General features: G+C 33.5%; 1 protein-coding gene across 2 annotated transcripts in view; it reads right to left on the bottom strand.

Annotated features, from left to right (window-relative positions):
* Positions 1-10,200, bottom strand: part of LOC148167010 (uncharacterized) — a 72,780-nt gene extending 62,580 nt beyond the window's left edge. For both annotated transcript variants that reach the window (XM_088048243.1, XM_088048244.1), the window contains exon 1: positions 9,949-10,200. In XM_088048243.1, the coding sequence (XP_087904369.1) occupies positions 9,949-10,015 (67 nt within the window). In that variant the 5' untranslated portion in view covers positions 10,016-10,200. The remainder of the gene's footprint in view (positions 1-9,948) is intronic.
* Positions 10,201-13,925: the final 3,725 nt, after the last annotated feature.

Below are 13,925 nucleotides of genomic sequence, written 5' to 3'. Positions count from 1 at the left end.
TCATTTTTCCTAATTTTTAAAGTTAAATATCTCGGAAACTATTTGAGATATTGAGATGCGGTTTGCGCCATTCTTTTTCTCGGCTCATTTTACCTTAGAAAAAGTGCTCAAAAGCCCAAAATTCGATAGTCGATTTTTCGCGAAAAAAAATTCCGACTCAAACGATGAAAATTTTTCATTTTTTTTATTTTTGGCTTTAATTCGTAAACTATTTGTCCGATAGATCTCAAATTTGGCCCGTAGATAGATTTTGAGCTCCTCTTTCGGCTGATGTATAATTCAAAGCTATTAAACGTTGTTTTCACATTGACAACAGTGATTGAAAATCACTCCAAAATGATCTCTTCAGAACAGTTTTTGGCCAATGCCTCGTTTATTTATTAAGCAAACTCAACAAATTTAGGCTCATTTTACGCAGAATGTCACGCTAAATCCAAAGCCGCAAGAATTTTTAATTTTTGTCTACAAATAACTGAGTTATGGACGTTTGAATTTTTGGGTTGTCGCCAGAGGGCCAAATTTTTGAAGCTTCCAAACAATTCGTGCTCAATATCTCGGAAACTATTTCAGATATTGAGATGCGGTTTGCGCCAACGTTTTTCTCGTGATTTTTTACATAAGAAATGGTTCTTAGATTTTCCAAAAGCCGAAAGTTGCAGTTTTTCGCGAAAATTCATGACTAAAACTATGGCAAAGTTCTGAAATTGATACCTCGCTTATTTTTCGGAGTAAATTTGCGTTATTATACCTCATTTTACGTAGAATTTTCCGTAGATTCCAAATCTGCGATTGAAATTCAAATCCGACAACAAATAACTGAGTTATGGCCGATCAAAGTTTCGAATAGTTGATTTTCATTTTTCCTCATTTTTCCTAATTTTTAAAGTCAAATATCTCAGAAACTATTAGAGATATTGAGATGCGGTTTGCGCCATTCTTTTTCTCGGCTCATTTTACGTTAGAAAATGTTCTCTAAAGCCCAAAATTCGATAGTCGATTTTTCGCGAAAAAAAAATCCGACTCAAACGATGAAAATTTTTCATTTTTTTTATTTTTGGCCATAACTCGTAAACTATTTGTCCGATAGATCTCAAATTTGGCCAGTAGATAGATTTTGAGCTCCTCTTTCGGCTGATGTAAATTCAAAGCTATTAAACGTTGTTTTCACATTGACAACAGTGATTGAAAATCACTCCAAAATGACCTCTTCAAAACAGTTTTTGACCAATTCCTCGTTTATTTATTGAGCAAACTCAACAAATTTCGGCTCATTTTACTCAGAATGTCACGCTAAATCCAGAAACTTGAAAATTTTTAATTTTCGTCAACAAATAACTGAGTTATGTCGGTTTGAATTTTTGAGTTGTCGCCAGAGAGCCAAATTTTTGAAGGTACGAAACAATCCGTGTTCAATATCTCAGAAACTGTGACAGTTCAAAAGAAACGGTTTTCGCCATCGATTTTCCCGCGATTTTTTAACCAAGAAATCATTCTTAGATTTTCCAAAAGTAAAACATTTTTTAATTTGCCAACATACTGAAACGACAATCTTATGCTGTTCCAAACGCTTTCAAATTTACACCAAATTATTTATTTACCATAAGATTCTCTTACACTATGTGCATTATAAAATAACAAATAAGACAGCTAAATATATTTTTCATCTCCATTGCTTTATTGTCGACTGTGACCTATATGACTGTACAAACTATCGGGGCCTCTCTAGTTTCGCTTCGAAATTGTTGTAAATTCTTATTTTCGTCTGCAGCACTCTGAGGACGTTGAAGTGTGCTAACTAACAAGCGTATTTAAAATAAATTGCTTGTTACAGGAAAATAAATTGACTGCAATATCGATCTTTAAAAGGTTTTTATTTGGTGCTCCCACTCTGGCCACAATGGGTAATTTTTGCTTTAGCCGGACTAGGGCTGTAGTAATCACAATTGACAAGACCCAGCCACTAATCCTATTTAATTAAAATCGAATTTATTTGAGTAGTATTTTTTAAAAGCCGATCCAAAAAAGTCGCGACACATTTGTACGTCCCCACTAATTTGACCATCAGATCAATCATGGCATTAATTCCCTCAAGGTTATTGTACTCCTAATTTATTCAAATATTTTACCGAGTCATACATCATTTTTTAAGTTTCACCGTCGACATTGAGGTGACTGTCTTGTTATTAATTGAAACATTCTTCTCAAAATAGAGATAGGATCCGAGACCTCCAAACAATTTTAGTTATGAAACTTCATTGTTCGCTGAGATTTTTTTAGTGGAAGCTTCACTGCACTTTTTTGTTAATTTTGCATAATTATGTACATATCGCCCGTGGAAATGTTTACAGTAGTTGATTATGTAGCAGAAAATCATGTAATTAAATAAATAAACGTGTAGTGCATTTGAATGCCTCGTTATGCAGATAATTTTACGCTAATTTGCAAATGTTGGAACTTGGATATGTAAACAAAGTAGTATAAGTAAAAACGTGGAAGAGAGAAAAGGAATTTTGACCGTACACTTATAATTAAGTTTGGGGTCTAATCGGCCTCTGTCAGTATTATCTGAAATTCGAAGAACCCTAAGTCTTCGAATCCATCGATTCTCTCTCCTCTTCAACGATGAAAAGCAGAAAAGAGAGAGCCTCAACAAAGAAGCTATTTAAATTTCGTAGTTCATAAACGGGCCGCTATAGAGTTCGGATTTTCCTTTGACATTCGTTAATTAAACAAACAGATTTGTAACGAATATTTGGATAAATTACAGCATCGGTTTGTGAGCAAACATGTTCGCTGATAAATAGATAAAATCCCTATAGAGTTATGATTTACACAGCGGCTTGTCAGCAGAATTTACATATTCCCTAGTGAACAAAAACTATCTAACGAAATATTTTAATAAAGACCCCATTTCTTGTAAAGTGACCCCAACGAAAAAGTTGCTTTCTATCCATCAGTCACGAGCAAACGAACTTTTTACAATTAACAAACAAGAGCTGAAGTCAGCGCAATTTATCAAATTTCATAGAGCCGCACTAAAATGCACTATTCAGTCAGACAGACTCTTTCTTTCTTTTCGTTCCATTCACTCGATAAACCCTAATTATTTAATCCCGGATAATTAAACCTTGGAAGATTATTTATAAAGCACAAATTTAGAGAATGACAAAATGTAAGTTGACGCTGCTTTAAATTAATTCAACGTTATAAGATGTTACTAGAAACTTATTAATTTGTTCATAATTAAGTTTAAATTAACTCGTTCTTATTTGTTGGGATGTGCCGACGAAAAATGTCAACACTAATTTCAAAGCACTGCTGTCGCTCAAAGCGAATTATCAAAGCGATAAAATTTCATAAAACATTTAGATTTTGATTTCGGAGGCGGTTTACAAAACGTTCGAAATATTTTTTAAAGCATTCACTCTTCAAACAAACATTAAATTATTGGAGTTTTTGTCAACAAGGGATAAAACTCATTTCGCCTTTGACTTGATAAACAAAATGACTAAAGTACGAGTCGGCTCAAAAGATTGTTAAAGTTGACATTTCAACAAAAATTACATTTTTCTGTTTGGTTTCCACGAAAAAATAGCGCTCCGTTTTTGGCGTTCTTGTAATTAACACCTCCAATTTATCTTGAGTAGCAAATCCGTTCTGCACCTCGTCACATTCAGTGACTCCAACGATCATATAATCTGAAATTGAATCTTTAGTGTGCACAATATGACTTATCAAATAATACAGTATTCGAGTGCGAAGGGTGAATGCAAACGTAGTAACTCAGTGGCTTACAATGTGAAGTGCTACAAAATCCACATAATTACCATTTTCCAGCTCCAGAGGCCAAGTAAATATTAGCATAATGTAAATGCATGAATCATTCTTTTTTATACAAATAATACATTTAGGTGTACTATAAATAATCCGTTTTTCCCTCATTTTGGAAGTTTATCATCCGAAATCCAACTTTCGTTTCTTCTAAAAATACGACCGCTGAAGTTTAAACAAAACCGGGAAAATCTTTTGCAAACCTGACAAAAATACAGATACCTCTAGGAAGTTCGAAACTACGTGTATACTCGTGAAGTTGTTAAAAGTAGACGTGGAAAAGAGTCTTGCCCAAAAAGAAAATATTGAAACGAGAAAAGTATTTTTCAAAAGATGGCATAAAATTCCTATTCATAATATTTAGTAAAATTGTTTGTGTCTGTCCTTTATTGCTCTTCTGTCCCTTTTTGTGCGTATTATCCTTATAAATTGCCTACTCATAATGATTTTAAACGACCTTGTTTAACTCAACCCTCTGATATTTGCAGGTAGAATTTTCAGGCCATCATCGAATAAACAACGCATAACAGTAAATAATATATAAACTAACTGGAAACAGGCCGTAAAATGCTGACAACCGAGTAACGATTAGTTGAAATAAATTCCGACTATATATCGCCGGATTATATGCACAAAAAAGAAAGAATCGACTTGTAAAAGGGTCTCAATTCAGTTAATATTTACACTACACTCTACTGCAATCGATGGCAAAAAATCAGATCTGTCAAACATTTATCGGCCAATATTCTCTCACAAACACATCTCAATATTATAGATCACAATCTCAAACAAGATCCACTCAATATAATAAATCTATCTCGTCCTCTCAGAAAATCTACTGCAAGAAATCACCGGAATAAAGCGAACTTTGTGCGAAAAAATCTTATTTGATCACCTTCAACAACGTAAAAGATCAATTAAACTTGCAGTATTTAATTCCCACAATTGTTTAGTTTCGTTTATAGCCGGATTATACCCATAAAACGAAAGAATGGGTCTGTAAATTCAGTTAATTACACAATTTACATTACACTTCACCACCTGTAATCGATAATGTTATCTAAACTAAAAAAATCGGTTCCCCTGACAAATATTTACCGTCGAAAATAGCATTTTAAGCTCGAAACTCGGCTCCTCTTAGACAATATGATGAAGAATTTAATTTAGCCGTTATATAAAGAGGATTGTTGAAGTTATATCCTAGGAAAAATAATACACAATCTTTTATAAGTCCCGTAAAAACCTCTTAGGAACTCCTTTATAACACAAAGTAAAATAACACGGTGGTCAAATCCCATCAAAAAACTTTCTAAAATGCAATTTTCTGCAACTAAGTAAACAAATGTATTGACCTTTTATCGGTGAAATTTCAAATCGTGGGTGGAAGCAAGGCGTGGAAACACTTCTAATGGTGCAACAATATGATAAAAATCCATGATAAATTGATGGGATTTCGCAAAATTCTCGCGATGTGTGACGTTTTTCAATGTTTTAGCGTCAGGTGTTCCATGGTACTTGATGGTCGTTCCATACGTGGGACTATAATTGCTTTGAAGGTATCTTTTTGGGAACAGATTTAACATTACGCAAGTAACCTTGATTGGGATATAAGTAGGCGTCTTATTCACGTTTGTCAAGGCTATTTCGAAATCTCGTTGCAGCTATGACATCTGCGAAGACCTCAAACTAATAATAATAGCACTAACTTTTTTTACACCTGTTTAATGATGTCATAAATCTATTTGCGTGGTCGGCACTCAAAGAGTTGGATTTAGCCTTAACAGGAAACATTTTCAACTAGTTGGATTTTATTTTAATTAAAACTTTTGTGACTTTCAGTTGAAATTAACAAGTGGTTTGTTTGAAGACACTAAAAATTCTGTTCATAATTTCAATAACCACAGACTTTTACTCTTGAAAAACAAGCGAGTTTTAATTGGTTTAAAGTTGTTCCAATTCAAGCTTTTGTTGTATTGCCGCTCGATTTAGTAGAGTGTAAATCGAAAAGTCTTCACAAATTAATAGCCCGTTAGTTCACATGTGATTTTGTAACATAAAGCGTAGGTCTGTGGTGACCGTTATTTCAGACCTTGCGACACAAATAAATTAATTACTTTATCGTGAACACGCGATGTTCTGTCGTGACAACTTTGCATAATTTCGGTCCAATTATCGTCTAATTACTTAAATTCTTCCAAAGACAATAGCCGATTAATTCAAAGCTGAAGATAATAGCTCGGTTTTCAGGACGCATAATTTCATAAAAATGATTGATCCTTTCCCGACCCCACTCAAATTTGCATCGGACTTATGTGAATTTCATTTCCCCTTCTTTTTTCTGTTATTTCGACTCGGCTCAAGCAGCACTTTAACAGTTTTTTTGTCGTCAATGGGACTATTTCATGAGCTATTTGTAAACAGAGAATCCCAATGAATGATATCTTTTATTCATAAGGAAACATATGCATTTTTATGAATTTGCTAATGTAAAATGGTTGCTACTGGGAAAATGTTCGCGTTGGGGTGGCTATTAAAACGAGCATAAAATAATTACGACCCTCAGATGTGGTAACAGAGACATCGAACTGCGGACTTTTTATTTTTACACGAAGTACCATTAAACTTAAATAGCGATCTGATGGGGTTATCGCTGTTTATATGATGACGCGGCGATTAGGCCCAAATCAATGCGATTTCCAAAACGTTAATAAATTATAGCCCTAATCGCTCCTCGGAAGGTCCTGAATAATTGAAACTACAGAGTCTGCAAATAGTTAGGAAGTAAAAAACTTCTTAGAAAATTTATGTCGGGCATGGTGGAATTCAGTGTGTCATCAAAGCAGAATTCCACTGTAGACCTTTCATTTGGTAATTATTAAATCTTGACCACAGCAAAGCTTCGTAGAAGATTATATTTTGTAAAACATGAATAATTTCCAAGTAATATGACGCAGTTTTAATATTTTCGGTCCTCTCATCCGCAACAGAATGTTACAAAGAAGGAATTCCAGGTACAATTTTTTTCATGTTAAAACAGCTATTACTTTTCTAATGAGCATAATAATACACATTTGGAATATTAGCAACACAAATCATTTTGACTCTAAAATTATACATAATTAAGCCATCAATAACGCTCCACATAAAAATGTAATCGGATGGAACGGGAATTTAAGAAGTCATAAATTTGCAATGTGGCGTACAAATGTAATTTGTTTATTTATAAATCGGTCCAACCTGTTTGATGGAAATGGTAAAAGCGTGTGTAATAATTAAAGTTTGGATTATTTACATTAATAATCCGCACGTTAACCGGACAGGTAATCTTGTTACATTAATTATGTCAGAAATAATGAATTAAAAACTCGTAGGCAGTGAAAATAAAATATGAATAAATTACTGGATATGTTCAAACGCCGCAAGTTTCCGTTATTTCCATTAAAAAGAGTGATCAATTTTGGCGTAGAAACTAAATCAGACTGGGACACAATGCACTTTTATTTCATGTATTTTGTACGAGTTGTTGGAAGAGAATCCGGTTTTAGTGTATTGAATTTAGTTTTTGACTTACGTGATGCCCAAATAAATTGAGTCTGTAGTTGTGAAATCTATAAATTCGTCGTTTTTAGTTTGTGCAGCATCTGAAATATCGTTTATTCGCTAGAGCATTTTATTTTTGTGTAGTGCTAATATGACAAGGCGAAGTAGCGTCGAAAACGTTGCCTGGGGTAAATTGATTCGCTAAGTGTCTGGATTTGATAGTAACGTGCGTCGGAAGCCCGGACATTGTGCAGGGTAGTTTGTCAGTGTTTAAAGCTATTATGGGTAAGATCGACCCTGCACGTTGGAAATGTCACTGAGGGATGAAGCCCTGAATGTGTTAACTGGACTTCCGACTACTGGCATCGATCGCGTCACTGTTGTTTTATAGTTTAAAATCAGAGAGTGTCGGAAGTTTAATGACGTTGCTATAGGTATCCTCACCACGTATATGAGACAACCCTGTCGTGAATTCTTGTCACGTTCTACAATACAATCTGTATCTGCTGCATGCCGCATATTTCATCTTGCGGCATCTTAGAAGACAAACTGACCCTCTTTACTTCCGACCATTGCCACACATAAGTTTTTAAAAATATCAATTTACACGGCAAATGCACTTCGTTTTAAATTACTCGACCACCGTTTAAACTTCTTTTCTCCGAAATTCTCCGACAAATTGTACTGTCCGTCCTTTGTATTTATAGCCCTTTTCGGGCTGTGCTTTTTAACAATTTGTTTTCAGACGCACACACCATCGCTCATTCTTCTCTTGACAAACTTAATTATACATCTAATTCGACGCACTGCTCACAAAACGCCAGCTCATATAAGCATAATGCTTCTGCCAAAAGCAACTTTTATTTATGGCATGGAAAACCAAACAACAAATGCTTTGCACTACAGAATTTTTTTCAAGCTCGACTCTAAAAGCGCAATTATAAATTTAAAAATAGCACCGAGAACTCGAGAACGTAATTTTTTCATGAAAATCAAATTTCGTTCCAAAATACAGACACTAAACTGTTGAAAAATCGGACTCCACTCCTCAAACCAAAGAGAGCACTTGTTTGTTAACCCGGCTCAAGTGGCTACGCAAGAATACGCAAAATATTGTACATGAAAGCTTATTTAATCAAACAAACTGTTGTAAACAACTCTATTTATTTACAAAAACATTTCACTGCAAATTAAATTTATTATTAGTTTTGATGTGGTAATAAACATGCAGACACATTTAAAACGCGACGTTTTATTAATTGCATTTGTGATAAATCAATCCAAGTTGGGGGAGTTAGAAAAGAGGCACTATTTTTCCATTGATAAATAAGTGTTTTCCCAGAAAAATGATATAAATTTGATTTCTACGCGCTGAAATTACTAAACGTTTCCGGTACGAAATTCCGATATTCGTGACTTTGAAATAAATATAATAATACTATAATATCCGCTCTATGTAATATAATTATGTATATTTAAAATTTTAGTCACGCTGTCTCAAGAATTAAATACTTTAGGTATAGAAATTTCGTCTGTAATCTCGCGTCTCTTAGACTAACGAAAAGTAAAATGGAACAAGAACAATGAAGTTGACATTTAACGTAATTAAGGACGAAGTGGATTAATTAGTAAAAGAAAAATATGGGTAGATAAAAATTCAGTAATTCTTCTGACGGAATAGCAAATCGGACAAAGAGCAAAAGAATTCATTTAAATTTTAACCGCCCGAGAAAATCGATAAAATAAACACATACAGCAGTCTTTATTATTCAGTAGAATTGGAATCTGAGATAACAATAACGACGGCTTTAATGTATGTATTTTTAGGTAGCCCCCATCGAATTAATTTTATTTGTTGGGACTACATATGACTCTGGAATATCCATGAATATTTAGATTAACTGGAAGATGTTGCTCGGATGTACAACACGAACATAATTTTTTATTACAGTTCTTTCGGAACTTTTATTGTTAAAACTCGCAAAAGTTACCAAGAATTAAAAGCACAAAGACCAGTAAACTGAAAATATTGTTCATTACTCAAGGAAAAATCAAATTTCGTAACGTTGACATCCGTACATGGTTACATGAAAGTTTTCCTAATTGGAAAGATAAATCTGACCCAAGATATGTAAACATATCTCATCACTGAATTTGGCAACGAATTTAATGTACAACATTTTACAAAGTTAATTACGTAAACTCGCGCCATTTATAAATAATCAATTAAGTCCGCATTTCCCGTACAAGTTCAAATTAGCGTTTGAATGAAATTAGTTGCTAATGTAAGAGTGAGTTATGAATGAGCGTGGAAAAAAATCAATTATGTTTAAAAGTATGTTACTACTCAAGTTCAGTTGTTGGATGTACACAAAAAGTAATTTATTCAAAGCTGAGTAAATTAGAAATGACTTTAATTACATTTCTCGAAATCTTTTTAGCAGTTAAGCTTGCAATTTTCTTGCCGTTGGAAATTTACATAAAACACACCTGATTAAAAAAAAGTGCTTTCATAACATCAATTTGAACCTTCCACGAGAATTTTCTAGGTCCTCATTTGATGCATAAAAAATTTACCTAAATTATCCGCATAAACTGCAAGGATTCCGAACAGGATAACCAAAAGGACGATCCAGGAAGTCATTTTAAATCACTTAGGCACCACGTAACACATTTATTAACATTTTTTAAACACTCTGATCAATTTACGAACGATTGATGATCGGGAAAATTTCACATTTTCAGTAAACTCAGCGATATGTTACGAGCGTGTTTTAGCGATTTTTGATACAGAGTTAATAACTCCCTCTACCACGGTTAAAGCAGTACTAAACTGATTCCGTATCATAAAACCAAGTCCACGTTCCGAATGGACCAACAAGCCGCGAACAGACGCGGAGAACGCCGAACGAAGAACTCGCCTCCTGCGATCATTACGCACTTTACAACAGATTTTGTTGTTCAAATGTTCATCCTTGACAAAAATCGTTTTTTCGTTGAGTAATACTGACAATTAGTTACGCAACAGGCAAAGGTACGGTCTTTGATCTTAGTACCTATATAACAAGTACCAGAACTTGTTCGGTAACTACCGTTTACATCCGAAGTCATTTGCATCCGAGTTTACCATTCAAGAAGCATCTGCTCATCTGCAATACAGTATTCCGTTTCCGCTAGATCGAACTGTACCTATTATTGCAACAAAATCAAATAAAATACTGTGATAAATATCCAAAGATTATTTTTGACAGCCCGAATAAACACAACCTGTCATTTCGTGACTTGTGTCTCTTCTTTGGAGTGACATATTTTGCGAAACTCGATTTAATTCCATCTTATTTGTTTTCGCTCCATCTTTGTAATATATTTACCGGATAACTGCACATAACATAGCTCCATCAACTAAAAGGAAAAATAGGCTCAATAAAAGTCGGCATAAATATCTTCACGATGACGGTCAATTGATGCCAGTTTCTTGTTTCTTTTTCGCGAGGGAAATCCGCTTGGTTGAGACGAAGCAGCGATTTACCACGTAATTTTCAAATGCACCTAAAAAATTCAAATTTCAACATTCAATAGCACCATTTATTTGCTAATAAAATTTGTAAAGCGATTAAAAGTACAAAAATGTTTAACTAAAAATAAAATATAACCGGGAAAGCTCGCCATGATATCGCTAATGACATATTTGTTGCTTCAATTTTGTTACGGCTATTACATCAAAATGTTACAATTGCTTTTTATTCGTTGGAAAAATTCGCATTCAGACAAATATCATATTAAATGAATCTCTAACAGATTCTCGTCAAAGCTTTGATAAAATCGAACTCTCGGAATACACTTGAATTTTTTTCAACCCGAATTCGTTTCGTTCTTTTTAATTTACCAAAAATTGATTTCGGGCAAAGAATTTTGCAGTTAATACCAAAAATAATCGCGAAAAAGACAAAGAATTTTCAAGCTGGGTTTTAATATTTCCGAACGAAAAAAATCGAGTGTTTTTTTAATCGATTTTACCATAAGAGGGTACAGGCTGCGTAATATGTCTGACTAAACTACTCAAAAGTCAATATCGATACTGAGTGCCGTTGGCAGGTTCGTCGTCAGACGTTTCAGATCAGAATTTTTTGCACCAATCCGGAAAAACCAAATGTTAAAACTAGCAGTTAAAAGTTAATTTCGCTCTGAAGCCTCTTCAGCTACTGTTATTGCAATCCAACAACGACTGATATTGTGCTCTCAGAGGTTTAATGGTCGCTGAAAGAACTTCTTTAAATTATCTATCAATCATTAAAATCGATCGTAAGTATGGAATTCAACTCGTAAAAAGTTTACATTTAATTCCAATGAAAGAACGAGCTTAAAAAAGGGGAGAATGTTTGTAAAAAAACGCTGCTACTCATTGGAACGTTTTTCAAATGTGAGCATACAGCGTGCCAAACATTTTTTCACAAAGAGGAGGAAGTGGTTGGTTTTCAATTTAGGAAAAAAACGAATTGGACATGTATTGTTTTTAATTGAATTTTAATGAATTTAGTTTGAACGTGTGGTTAAAGTTTGGTAAAGTTAAACTTTACCGAGGCACTATTAGTCTTTTTAGCGGCGATGTTGCTGTTAAGATGATTACAAAGTTCAAAATTAATTATTAAAAGATAAAATAAGCCCGCTTTTAATTTAAAAACTGCGGATTTTACAATTAATTGAAATTGCGATCAGATTTATTATATATCACTCAAACTAAAATTTAAATGAAAGCAATTAACAATTCGATAAAAATAAAAATGTTATAAAAGTGGTGGAAAATTGGAATCAAAAAATGGATTATAAAAATTCCAAAAAGGTAAATTTCGACGTTCTTCGGAGCATAAAGGTTAATTCCCGTTGAAAAATGTGACCTAAAAACGTTTTTATTAGAATCCGTAGAATTGAAATTTTTGCTCCACTATGTATTTAACGAGTGGTAACTTGCTTGTTGAAAAAGAAGCATAAAGTAGTCGAATTTTTAGAATTGGAAGCATAAATTTCCGGTCCGCCGTAAAAATATTTTGCAAAATATAAAAGTTAGATAACAATTTTACAACGTTTATAAATAGTGTAATAAAAGTAAAACTGTTCGTGTAGCATGCACATGGACCGCTCCTTTGTTAATTAAAAAAATGAAAAATAAACTAAAAGATGTCACAAACAATATTGATCGTGAAAATTACAGCGAATCTTTTCGTTGAAATATGAAGTTGGCAAGAAATAATATGAAAGGTGGGTTGCTTGTCGTTTTTATACGAAATTTTTATCCTTTGTAGCTGTCAGTTTTCCGTCGTTTTGTGACCTATCAGATAAACGATTTGTGAGCGGAACTTAACTGAGGCGAGGTTTTCCCTGCATTGTCGATGTGTTGCAGGAAATTAACGTTGTATTTTAGTCTGTGGAGCTTTAGTCCATCGATGGGAAGCGATAATGTGTTTTGAACAGATTCAATTGGTGTAATTAGGCACGCATATGAGTTCACAGGAATTAATTAACGGCTAAATATGGTGGATGCGCCAAGGCTTATTGGAAAATGTCACTGCACAATGTCAAGAGTGTCATCGTCATTCCTCATCATTGATTATCTCAAGATTTGAAATTTTGTGACTCAATGGTTTATCGTCCAATGACGGACATTAAGCGAAATGCATTTTAGTGGTTTGGCAGAAAATAATCATCTTGAATTGGATGAGAAAGCTTCAGAAGGTTTAAGTAAATCTCTGTTGATCCAGGTATTGAGAAATTGAATGCAGTAGCGAGTTAAATCACGTATCGCATATAAACAGAGGAATAGTCAGTCAATACATCCTGTATTGTCCTTCAACGTGCCAGGAAATAAGGACAAACATAAATTTATTTGTATACTCACGTTGTTATTAATGGATTAAACATACCATCCTGTGTTCGATGGGTTGATCCTGAAATTGTTCCCATTTATTTGATTTTCTTCCTTTTGTGTACACAACAAACAAAAGATGCACAATCAAACAATTTATATCCACTCGATATTTTATTTTTCTCTAACATCATCCACGCATTGAGTTATAAATTAAATTAAAATTCATTACAATTTTAACTCCTCATTATCATAAACAAATTTCATTTTATTTTGCCGTAATGTTAAGGATACAATATCAAAATCAGTACAATTTTATTATTATGAATTTTAATTAAAAGTTATTATTTCTATATTTCAACGCGGAATCTACCATAAAATAATGAATGTTTATCTACATTTTTTTTACCAGCGTGCGTAATTAAATTATGTTACGTGTCAGTCAGATTCACGGTTATTTTAAGCACAAATTTTGATTTATCGTCCAGAAAAAAATTCTCGGAAAGTGTCACAAAAATTTTGATAAATTTACAATTTACACAATAATCAAATTATTTTTAAAAGAAATGTGCCAAGAGCTGAATTATGCTCGCGTCGTTTTGAATTGTCAACAGAGGGTTGATTTGTCATCTGCTCTAAATGTATCACGCTGTCACAATAATAATCTAAATTAAACATACACCAATTTGTCTCC

The sequence above is a fragment of the Gnatocerus cornutus genome, chromosome 10 (genome assembly GCF_029298725.1).
Source record: "Gnatocerus cornutus isolate USDA-ARS CGAHR chromosome 10, icGnaCorn1.1, whole genome shotgun sequence".
Taxonomy (NCBI): Eukaryota; Metazoa; Arthropoda; class Insecta; order Coleoptera; family Tenebrionidae; genus Gnatocerus; species Gnatocerus cornutus.
Note: the sequence above shows the minus strand (reverse complement) of the source record. Positions and strands in the feature narration are given on the sequence as shown.